This window comes from Coloeus monedula (assembly GCF_965178545.1).
Source record: "Coloeus monedula genome assembly, chromosome: 1".
In the NCBI taxonomy this organism is placed as follows: Eukaryota; Metazoa; Chordata; class Aves; order Passeriformes; family Corvidae; genus Coloeus; species Coloeus monedula.
The window spans coordinates 134,286,774-134,299,192 of NC_138781.1; the positions used below are offsets into that span (position 1 = coordinate 134,286,774).

At 37.1% G+C, this 12,419-nt stretch overlaps 1 protein-coding gene across 1 annotated transcript in view; it reads left to right on the top strand.

Annotated features, from left to right (window-relative positions):
- SLC26A7 (solute carrier family 26 member 7) overlaps positions 1-12,419 on the top strand; it is a gene marked incomplete at both ends in the record, with an annotated part of 65,651 nt that overhangs the window by 33,705 nt on the left and 19,527 nt on the right. Inside the window, 5 exons of the mRNA XM_082286952.1 lie at positions 1,046-1,128; positions 2,682-2,829; positions 4,875-4,988; positions 8,226-8,303; positions 9,779-9,874. Coding sequence (XP_082143078.1) covers positions 1,046-1,128; positions 2,682-2,829; positions 4,875-4,988; positions 8,226-8,303; positions 9,779-9,874 — 519 coding nt within the window. The remainder of the gene's footprint in view (positions 1-1,045; positions 1,129-2,681; positions 2,830-4,874; positions 4,989-8,225; positions 8,304-9,778; positions 9,875-12,419) is intronic.

Here is a 12,419-nt window from a genome sequence, read left to right on the forward strand (position 1 = left end):
GTAAGGAGTTTGAAATAGAAAATTAAAAGTAACTGGCACATTATAACTCCAGGCAAGTCTTGTTCTGAGTAGTTGTGACTTAGATGTTGCTTGTTATTTATCTACAACAAAGTTAAATAGCTATGCCATTACTTTCTATCATTTTACTAACAGTTTTCCTTTAACATGGTATAGACAAAATTGAAATTAGCAATTGCATTATAAACCCCTGATTTAAGGATTAAGTTGTAGTCAAATGATCGGCAACAGATCACCATCAGAAGGTTTCTGTTTTTCTTTAAACCTCTAAAAGAAAATACAAAGTATGTAGGACAGTTGTCTTTTAGGGTGTATCATCGCAATTACTCTTCTGTTACTGGAAAAATTTACAAGGACAAAATGCTGGAAAAGGAGGAAGTGTGGTCCCGGTCTCAGTGCTACGTTTTTAAAAATATTGGATAAAATGTACCAGCAAACTAAGGATTGCAGACTGGAACTCATACCTGTTTTATTGTGATTTGTATATTCATCTCATCTAAAATATGAGGAAATGAGTTTGAATCTCCTCGGGGTCAAACTTTCCACTCCCTCTGCAAGATTCATACCTGCTAGGACATAAAAGGCAGACATATCTGCTGTGTTTTGTGCTGAATCAGATCAGTCTGGATCAGATGTGCTCAGAGAGCATCAGCTGAATCAGGAACACCTCAACTATGAGCTACTTTAAGCTGCTCACATGAATGGCAGTGCTCTGGGGCACATGCTGAATAGAGGGACTTCGGACACTGATTGCCAAGGTTCCTGAGGCTTTACAGAGAGTCATACAAATCTCTTTCATTAACATGGAATGTACAAACTGCACTATAGTCTCACTTCATTACTGTGTCCAAATCTTAGTTTCTTTTGACTTTTCCACATATGCAAAAAATAAATCATTATAATACTTTCCTGTTTTACTGGACTGATCTAAGGATAAATGTATGTGCCATGTACTTAGGTACAGCAACAATAGCGACCATGTCAGAAGCAACAGAAACGTAACATCTTTTTCTGTTTGAATCAATAGATAATTGCTACATCCATTGCTTGCTACTATGCTGATATGGAATACATCTATGGGATAGAAGTTGTGGGAAATATTCCTAAAGGGTAATGTTGGTTTTATTAGCTTGTGGCTTTTAAATATCTTTATTTCTGAGAAAGTCTCTGAAAAGGTCAAAGTAGTTTCTGAAATAAGAATTGGTAAAAATCTATTTTGTTTGTTCCTCATCTCCTCAAATACTCTTTCACAATTCCATCTCATATTAACAAGTTATATGTACATAGATATCATCACAAAAATGCATTCTTGTACATTTCATTAGCTTTTTATTGCTTTGTGGAATAAAAAGTAGGTACTAAGTACCCGATGGTGTATGACAGGAGGGCAGGACAGTCTTTACAAGATTATTGCAACCTCCTTTATGAGGGTTTCCTTGGGTTATGGTAGAACAAAGGTTTAACAATGAGATAAGATTTGTAGATCACTACACTTCATTCCTCTCCACCCATATAGAAATTTTAGAAAATGTGGTTGCTGAGGAAATGTGAAAGATTTAATTATGCTAAATCTAGAAAAGAACATTTTTACTGTAGTTAGGGATACATTTTTCTCCATGACCTTGAAAAGAAGGCAAAAAAAATCCAATATAATTAACTGGAAAGAGAAATTAGATTAGTTGTCAGACAAAATGTTCAGACTCTACAGGTTGGTATGGAAGAGAGCAGCTGTTGTGTAATCTCCTGCTTGGATATAGCAATGTTTCCCTAAATGTCACAAAGTACAGCAGGAATGCATGTGTGGCAGCTTGCACTGAAAGAAATAAAGGGACATTTCTGCGAAAGAAAATGCTTTTTAAGTATTCAGAGCATGCTATGAATCTGAGACTAAAACAGGGCTAAGTGTGCCCCTTCTGTGTGTAATGAATAGGTAAACTGTATTTGCAGCTTTAATCAGGAATTTATTTTCTGTCTAACCTCATACAAGTAGTGTTGAAAAAATAGAAGCAGAGCCTGGATCATTCCTGAGCATTTTTAGACATTTACCTGAAATACCTAACTGCCTTGTCAGTGGAGAACATCAGAAACCTTGAGAGCACAATTTGGTTTTCAGTCGGTGTGATTTGTGCTCTGGAAAGACCAAAGTCTTTTTGAAGAGTTCAGAGACAATCTGGGGTGGTTTGGTTCATAACTTGTTTCACTGCAACCCCCATTAGATGGAATAAATGTCTGTACTGTCAGTAACCAACAGGAATACAAAATTTTTTAAAGATTTAAATTTAACTTTACAGGAAAGTCAACTATATCAAAAAAAGAGAGAAAATATACAGTAGTCTCTTCTACTGAACATTACAGAATTAGTAAATGGTTGCTAATTTTGTCAGTCATGAACTTCATTTATCAACATCTCTTTATAATTTCTCAAATTAAAGTTTTCAAATTGAATAGTCCATCTGAAACTGTTTCATCTTCTACAAATTCTATTCTGCTCTTCCCAACAGACGGAGATTTTAATAACCTAAAATATTGAAATATGTCACCTTACAAGTAACACAAAAATAAGCTGTTCCTGTAGAGATTGTTTCTCTGGTATTTGCATGAATTGCAGGTATATAGAAACTATGTATCAAGTTTTGCAAAAATTACTGTCTTTTTTTTTATAGGTTGCCATCACCAAAAGCACCACCCATGAGTGTCCTGCCTGAAGTAGTCACTGAAGCTTTTGGAGTGGCACTGGTTGGTTATGTAGCCTCACTAGCTCTTGCTCAAGGCTCTGCTAAAAAGTTTAAATACACTGTGGATGACAACCAGGTAAAGTTCTTTCTCCTTAGTGTCACTGAGCCTTGAAATCACTTCACCATTTGGGGAAAGTATCATAGATGGACGCCCAGTAGGATAAGCTATGTTCCATATAGCATCCTGACACCTTCTAGTGTTTACTGTAACACCCAAAACTTGTTCAAATTGTCTCTGCAGAATGCCCTCATTGGCTGAACTGCTCCTTTTGGGGAAGCTCATCCTTCAGGATAATCTTGTAAGGCTACATTCAGTGCAGCATTTGGATATTAGTGCATTTTCCACTGCTCTCAGATGAGACAACTTCTCCTCTGGCAGTTGAGCTCTTACAGACAAGTTATGATGTTAAATCAGCCACCAATTAATAAAACAAAGTAACTGTAAAACAAAACCAGGTACTTATAGCCCCAGGACTTATCTGATGTTGTGAGAGGAAATTATTTATACTTAAGCAAAGTGGAAGTCTCACCCAAAATGAAGGTTTATTTGTATATAAGAAGCTGTGTGAGTTCAGAGAGTGCCAAATTTACAGCCATAGGAGCTTTCTGTTCTGAGTTCCACTTTGCACAGGACATGCTTAAATAAAAGTGGAACATCTCTACACTACTACATTGCTTGTCATGGTGGGTGGGTAACTCCAAGCCAGCTGGAAATCCATGGAGACGATAATTCAAGCACTGTGGTAAGAAAGGCTCAATTTTCAGCAAATTTAGTTTGCTGGCACTAGTACTGTGAGCTGAAAATGCTGCCTCCACCTTTCTGTTAAGTGGTTTGAGATAAATGACATAGGGTTGAATGAAGAACTGTTTTGCAGCTGGAGGTCTATTTGGACACCCTATCTAGACAGGTTGGTCTTGCTACATCTGTTCCTGACCTTCACAACTCTTATGTCATTGGAAAACACAGTGAGAACATTCTTGTCTATTCAGTTTGAATACATTGGGCCATGAATTTCTGTTGATGCTTCAGAGCCACATTTCTATGGAGCAGAGGGAGAACGCTTTGAACTTAGTGCAGAACAGACTCCAGGGTGACCTGCTGCTATGTTTCAAGGCAGTCCATGGAACACAGCAACCTGTAGATCTTTCTGCACCTTTGGAAGTCTTGTACCTTACTCAGCTTCATTACTGAAGTCTTGGAAACTCTGTGTATGTCTGCATCAAATAATGGAGCAAAAGAGCAAAACCTCCATGACAGGAGAGCAGTGAGGGGGTGTGGCTGTGCTGCCCTCAGGGGCCAGGCACAGCGCTTGGCATGGGGGCTTGTGCGTGTGTGAGGCTGCCGGGCCAGCTTTACGGGGCTGCTGTTCTGTGCTGTGAACACAAACTCATGAGCTGGTGTTTTCCTGGCTGGATACAGCATCGTTTGTGTCCTAAGCACTCTGAGGTCTTTTCCTACATGTTTTCCTCGTCAGACCATGGGTGATGCTGGGTGGCCATGTTGGAATACTTCCTTAAAAAACACTGTTCTTCTTAGACTGGCTTCTTCAAGGTGGCTTCTCCACTTTTTCTTCTACGAATCTTTGTTCAGACATGTCTGCATTTTGACTGTGAACAAACACCAAATATATTTGTGATGAAACACAGCATGCCTATAATGTGGCTACCACACTTCACTCTCACTAAAACGTGCTCTAAAAAAAGAGAAATCAGTGGCTGTCTTTTTCCAGTGAGTCATAAACCAGAAACAATCTGGACAGTTTCCAGATACCAGTACTTGGGGCCCTGGCCAGTTAAAAAGCAGACATGGATCAAAATGTAAATATTTTGGTTGAACTTCATCTTCAAAACGTAGCAATAGCATTTATTCTGTGAACAAAATGTCCCTTCTGCTTTTGATGAATCTGGCTCAACTGCTCTATCATTCTATCGTTCTGAGTTGTGAGAAGATATATTCTGTTGGGAAATCCTTTTTCATGCACCTGTGGGATTTTCTTCCCTCAAAAATGTGTCCATCCTTTATCATTGCTAATATTTACATAGGGGACTCCTGTGTTGGCGAGAGGCATTGAAATGACAGAACAATAGGAAAAAACCATCTTCTATTTAACGACTTTGCAGGAATTTTTGGCTCATGGCCTCAGCAACGTGATTCCTTCATTTTTCTTTTGCATACCAAGTGCTGCAGCGATGGGACGGACGGCACTTTTATACAGTACAGGAGCCAAAACACAGGTAACAGCTTAGAGTAAAGTACGTCGGAGAATTAAAGCTGTGATTCTGCTCACTGGAATTTGTACTGATTTATCCATTGTATTTCCCCAGTCTCCCTTTTCCTCTGTCCTGAGAATGACTCTGCCCTGTCATTTTTAACAATCTGCATTAAATTGCATTCAATCAGCGATGTCTTCCTAGGAAAGACAATGGTCCCGCTTATTAATTTTTATGTTTCATTCAATATAAACTGTAAGGTCTGTGGTAGCAAGGAAGTTAGGAGTTGTGTTTTCAGACTGCAGAAAACTACATAAAAGCCCTTTCAGTTAATGTGAATTTGTTAGCATTGTAACAAAAGTGCCCTCTAATGGTGTTTAATGGATTTAATGGCACTGTCTAAACCGAAGTTTTAGGAAAAAATCACGTTTAATTTAGTGCTTCTATCTGATTTCCAAAATAAAATGAAAGTAACCTTTAGAGCTGTTTGTTAAAAAACCACAAGTAATCTCCCAGCTTCTGCCTTGTGACATGGTGTACTTGTCCTATCCCTCAGTGTACACTGAGCCCAGAGAGATGACATTTAGATTTTTGAGGATTTTTTTGCCTATTTTCTGCTGTAGGAAACTAAACCCACAAGTTCTTATTACAGTCACTGAGGAAAGAGGAGACTGTAATTGCTGAAAATGATAACTGTGACCCTGTGAGCCTGTCATCTGTCTGAATCGTGCTTGCAAACAAGAGAGGTGGCAAGCCACCTGGGGCACCCCCACAGCATTGCCTCTTCCTCTGAAACTCAAGGGCCTTCAGTGGCAACCTCCCATCAATGCTATGCCCTTTGGAGTTCACTGCTATTCTCCCAGGTAACAAGTGACAGAACAAGAGGAAACACCACCAAGTTGAGCCAGGGAAGGTTTAGATTAGAGATCAGGAATTTTTTTTTTTTTTTCACAGAAAGGGTTGTAAAGCATTAGAACAGACTGCTGACAGAGTCACCATCCTGGGAAGTTTCCAAAAATTGTGTGAATATGGCATTTGAGGACATGGTTTAATGGTGAACCACCATGGTGGTGGTGCTGGGCTGATGGTTGGACTTGATGACCTAAAAGGTCTCTTCTAACCTTAACAATTCTATGATTCAATGATTCCCTTGTCATTTTATAGCTGTTGTTGCCTGTAAAAAGGACATTAGCTGCAAGGAAAAGGTTCATGAGGTACAAGACTAAGTGCAATCCATAGGTACTGTTTCTCCTCAACCATCTGCAATTATTTCTCATGCAGATGCCACAATATTAAGGAATTATACAGGGCTTTACTTCAATACTCTACATGTCAAATACTTGCTAATTAGCCTACAGAGTACTCCGAACTCACTTAATCATAATGAACAATCTAACAAATAATAATCTGGAAAAGTATTTATATGCAAATATTTTAGCTACCACTTGGCTATTAGTTATTTCATATGTTTTAGTTGAATTTGATGTCACACCATGTGCCATCATCTCACAGACATTCTCTTCTGTAACCTGTTAATGTACTCATTTTACAATTTGCAGTTGTACTGCATCATGTTGTACTAGCTTTTCCATGGAAGATTTGAGGTAACCTGCAGACCTATAATGTGAAGAAGGCTCATAGGGTATTTGAGCACTTTGGCTCTGGTTCATGTAGGCAAAGACCCCGATAAAAGGTTATTCAATACACGAAATGGAAAAGAAACCACTATAATTTGATTTCAAGATAGCAAACACATGGTAAAAGTCTGCTTGGTTTATCCATTGGTTTCACAGTATAGCAGTGCCTGGCTCTAAAAGTCAGAGTATGGCTGAGTTAGCACTATGAGAGCATTTTAATAGGCATAACAATTTCTCCCCTGCCTTCTTGGAAAGCAACACATCAGCTTAATCCTCTCCTTTGTGGCTGTCTAGGCAGAATGAAGACACGAGAAGATAATCACTTATAAATATTGGTGAGGTCATAGGCAAAAAGAAGCCTTGCTTTAATTACATAGAGGGAAGTCAGTTTGGCACAGGGCATGGAAGAAATGCAGAGAGCCTGTCAGGGGCACAGAGCAGCTCTTTTTTTCTCAAATGGCTATACCTGAGATGCAGTTTTGCCATTTGTTCCTCAGTGGTATATTTTCCTGAGAAAAAACAGAAGTGAGGAACTCTATCATGGACTAGAAGTGTCCTTCAAATAGAATCAACACTTTTTTTTCTTGCTCTTCATGAGGGCAGAAAGAGGGAAAAGTTCCTTGTGACTTTACCAGCAGATTTTCTGTCCCTTTTTCTGTAAACACTTTGTCTATCCTTCTTGATGGTATTTTTAAGTACACCATGACTTTAATTTTCTAGTGTTTTAACAACTTGTCTGGTTTTGTTTTTAACAACTTGTCTCTTAAAATGAAACCTAATTATTTTAGTAAAGAAACATATTATCAATATAAAAATAAAGTGAGCATCTGTCTACTTACTGTCAAAAACCTTCTGTGAATCTCAACTGTACAAGACCAGAAGTACTCAGTGAGCACTCAGAGCGGAATAGGACAGTGCAATTTTACTGTAGTTTTCCATCAGATTAATACCATAAATACTGTGAAGAAATGTATAATTATTACACCATATATTTTTCTGAATTTATATTACTTGCATTAATTATAATCTTTAATATATATTTTTAAACTGTGCCTACATTTTCTTAAGTAAATAAACCTATATTAACATGAAATTGTTAGTGGTTTCTGGTTTAACAATAGTTTTCTTTTAGTGTTAATCCCAATAAAATAAGTTAGAAGTCTTCTCTTGTGGAAGAAATGATAGCATACATAATTCTTGCTTAATGCTGTGACAAATCTGTTATTTAGTACAATATAGGGTGCATGGCTATAAATAAGTTGCAGAATGACAGTAGGTGCTGAGAAACTTCTGGGATGAGATATTGCACACACACGTTCCATTTAATCACCAAGTGTGTAAGTGATGCTCTGATCTATATCAGTGGGCTGGCAGCAGGGTCAAGCACAGATATTGAGATCTCTCATTATGTTTTCACTGTAGCTGATTAAAGGTAATAATCAGAGATTAAAATTGAAATTATATGCATCTTCAATGCACAGATACATTAACAGCTAACACCTTCAACATCTGATTCTTGACTTTGTCTACAATATTTTATAATTTATCCTTTTCACAATTTCTGTTGTTGTTGTTGTTGTTGTTGTTGGACTGACTGATCTGCAATTCTTGTTTATCGTTTTAGGTGGCTTGCCTTATCTCTTGTGTATTAATTCTTGTGGTGATCTATGCAATTGGACCTCTGCTCTACTGGCTTCCTATGGTATGGTACTTATCCTTTTTAAAGATTAAGATGTCAAACATTTTCTAATGACAGTTTCTTTCAGGGAAAGATAGTGCAACCTCTAAAACAGCTCTATTTAATTTCAGTGGCTGAAAGAATAGTCAGGGCACTACAAATCTCGAAATCATAAAATACAGAGGTGACAGCATAAGACATATAGATTTTATACATATATAGTTATATATAGGCTATCATGTAAGCATATAGAAGTGAATTTCTCTTCTACGTAGTTTTGGCAGGTAGTTTATGAAAAATATACATCCAGGTTGCTGTGAACTTGTAAATTGACAAAGTGTGGTAGAAATTAATGAAGATTCATTATATTTCTCCAAGATATGCATATGATACACAACTTTGCATTTCAAATAAATTTGACACAAATTATTTTAGATAGTGATATAAGCTTACAGAAAGATTATGAAGTATTCCTATATCTCTGTCATGGAATACATCTACACTATGACTCTATGAAGCAGGGTGGCATCTTTTCACATAAGCTATATCTAGCTTTTGGTATTACAAATTAATAGTTAATTTTAACTAGAGGCATGTCAAAGCTGCAAAACACAGCTCTAAAATTATCCACAATTCTGCCATGTACGTACATGAAGTTTTAACTCAACCATGTTTAAAAATTACTTTGTGCTATTGTTTACATGGTGTCATGAAAGTTCTCACTTTTCAAACACAGATCCTTTTATAGCTTATTTTAACCATGCAAAGTAAGGATGCTTGAAGAGGGGTGCTCAATATGTCCTGATTTTTTGCTATACTTCTTCCCTACTTTCATTTGTTTTTATATGGATTGTATGTGAATTTTGACTGGTTTCCTGTAGGCTTTTCCCCCATATTTTAAAAATACTTTTTGGTTTTTGCTTCCTTGATAATTTGTTTCTCTTCTAATATGCTTTTTCAGTCCATCTATACACTGCAAGTCCATCAGTTTGTACTCTGTTCTTTTTGGCTCTAGATGATTTTTTCATCCATCTTCTCCTCCTTCCTGATTCAAAAAACAAAAAATTATTTTGTTTGCTTCAAAATTAATGGACTTTTGCCCTAGAGGCCTTCTCTAGCAGAAGGGAAGGAAGTGAGGAAGGGGAATTAAAATTCTTCACTGTATAGAAGTTGAGTGCTGATTTGCTTTTGTCCTCCAGACCGTGGCAGAATGTATCTGGTCTGCTGATGCATGGAAGAGTCTTGGGTAGTCCTGAGGCTTCTGTCATTTTTCTCACAATTAGGTAGCCTGTAGATTACCTTCACAAAAAAAAGAGGGATAGGGGGGGTTGATGCTGTTAGCATCTGTCACAAGGACGCCTGTGCTTATGTCATTTTCTAAACACCTACCAGTTTTTCTACAATTTAATTATGATATCAACTGCTAAATTAAAGAAAAAGCAGAAAAATTGTTTTCACTAGCAATTCTGCAAATGGCTTTTGTTTTTATGTCTTTGCAGTGTGTGTTAGCAAGCATTATAGTTGTGGGCTTGAAGGGGATGTTAATGCAGTTCCGTGACTTAAAAAAATATTGGAAAGTGGATAAAATAGACTGGGTAAGTAAAACTTAATCTAAGGAGGTTTTCCTGAGACTGTTTGGCAAACACCTGTTAGCTAAACTTTAGTAGTTCTGTGGCCCTAGAAGAGACAAGTGCAAGGTATTTAGTAGTACTTTTTGCGCACTATCAGCTCAGAAGAACAGCATCTGTAATATCACTTGTATTAAAAAAATGACATTTTAGTAAATGATAAAGAATCAAACCTAATGCTACAGATGTGTATACAGATAGATCAACTTAATGTCAGCAAATACGTGTCTAATTTTTATGTCTTCTCTATCTGTTTAACATGCTTTTGCTACTGTAGCATTATTGAACAGATTTTGGTATCTTCATCCTCTGGGAATACGGAATGACTGTACAGGTCAAACAGAACTGGAAAAATAGTGATGCAGAAATATGCATATTGAGGGGTGCTGTAGGTAAATTGCCTTAACTCTTTCAGATTTTGCAAGCAGAATATCTACTGTCTGAACATAGTGAAAGATTCTGCTCTATGAGAGGAGGAATACATCAGAAAGACAAGATAGGTGAAAAGAGATATAGTATGAAAATCTAGTTGAATGCAAAATCTAAATAGTCTGAGAGATTTTTGCACAGAACGCCTAGCAAATTAAAGATGAATCCATATGTAAGGACACTCCTGGATTTCTCTTCTGTGGGAGATTTTGGATGTAATGGCCAATTAGTGGAACCAAAATTTCTATGCACTTACATAAATACATACATGCTGACATCCCATATGTTTGAGTTAACAGTACTCAGAAAGGTATTTTGGCCATATAGGCCTTTTCTGTGGTGGGATATACAAGTAATTGGCGTTAATAATGAACTTTGTTGACATCACCAGTAACTTAGTATTCTACAGCAGTAATGGTTAAGTCTAGACTGAATAAAAAATTTTTAATAGAGTACTGGATTAAGTATGGGAAACAGAGCTGAGTAAACAACACCAAGTTTGACTGTGAGATTTTCTGGACTTAGCTGCAGAAAACTAGAGGTGCAAAAAACTTGGTTTTAGGGGTTTCTTTTGTATTATCCAGAAAAAAAGCTCTATCTTTCATTAAATCTTTTCTTCCTCAAGCAGTAAAATTCTGAAAATATTTTCTGTCTCTTGTATTGTATTTGATCTTCAGCTTAACCCATAATGTCAGTGACAGAACTGGTGGATGATGCAGATCAAGAATTATTTTGGGAACAATGGACTTAAAATGTTGATAGTTATGGCAGAGACATATATCTTCTCCATCAATTCATTGAGATAATAAGTCATTATGTTTTCCAGCAGGATATTCTGGAATCTCACTAGATTTGACACATCTTCACAGATAGACTAGCCTGATTGATTTTTGCTTTTCTGGTTTTGGCAGAAAAGGTTGTGTGAGTGGTTCGTTACTACATCTCTGACATCTGTCATCATTTCTAGGAGAGGTTACAGAATGCGGGAGTTTGCTGGGTTCATCTTTTTGACTAAACATACTCGAGCAATGATTTACCTTCAAGTAGTTTTACCATCAGTCCTTAGCTTGACAGGATAAATCATCTTACTCAAAATAGCATAGTTTAAAGTAAGCCTATAAACATTGATCTTGCATTGCTGCCTGCTATGAGGAGCTCCACCAAGGCCAGTGATTTGTGTAACTACATTGGTGTTATTTTGGCCTGAAAAGATTCACCCCAGAAATTGACAGAACACTGGAAATGAATCATTCCATCACCCAGGTTATCCAAAGTGTTTTGAAGATATAAACCCTAGCAAAACATTTGGAAATAATTAGCAGTTGTCCTTTCTGGAACTGATTCTTTGAAGGGTGTGTGTCATGTAGCATTGAAGTCAGGTTTGTTTTGCTTATAAGTCTGGCAAATGATAGCGCATGGAAACAGAGTATTATGGAGTTTGTTACCTTGCTCCTTCTTTAAGCATCTCATTAAACACAAGTGGTATGAATAATATTTATTTGTTGATTAGTTCTTTATAAACATAATCCTTTTACATGTGGAAGGTAAGATAATGTTCAGGAGTTGGACTTGAGGATCTTCATTGCTTCATTCTATCACAGGATATTCTGGGTTTCTATGAAATCTCTTCTTTCAGCCATGGGTGGCTTTTTCTTTCAGATTTACATCCTGCCTCTCAAATCACATTCGACTGCTTTTTAGCTACTACCCCACTGTCCTTATTCCAGAGATCTCTTTCCTGCTGTTCATAGCATCCCTATGATCTTCAAATGTCTCCTGCTTCACTTAAGGTCTTCTGTCAGTCCCTACACCTTGGTTGGAGGACTTCAACAATCTCAGATTAATAATTGCACTATTCCACTATATATGTTATATGCATAACTGAGAGTGATTTGTCTTATTTTTTTCCCTCTTTTTCTGGGAACTGCCAGAAAGCTAATCTGGCATTAGTCTGTAAATATATCCCATTTGTCAGGTCCTCAGGTCAAAATTTGATTTCCTTGTCCTTTCTATAAGCCTAATTTCTTATGCAGGCCCACTTGACTAATTTGCTGTTTTTATTCTCCAGCTTGACAGTGCACTT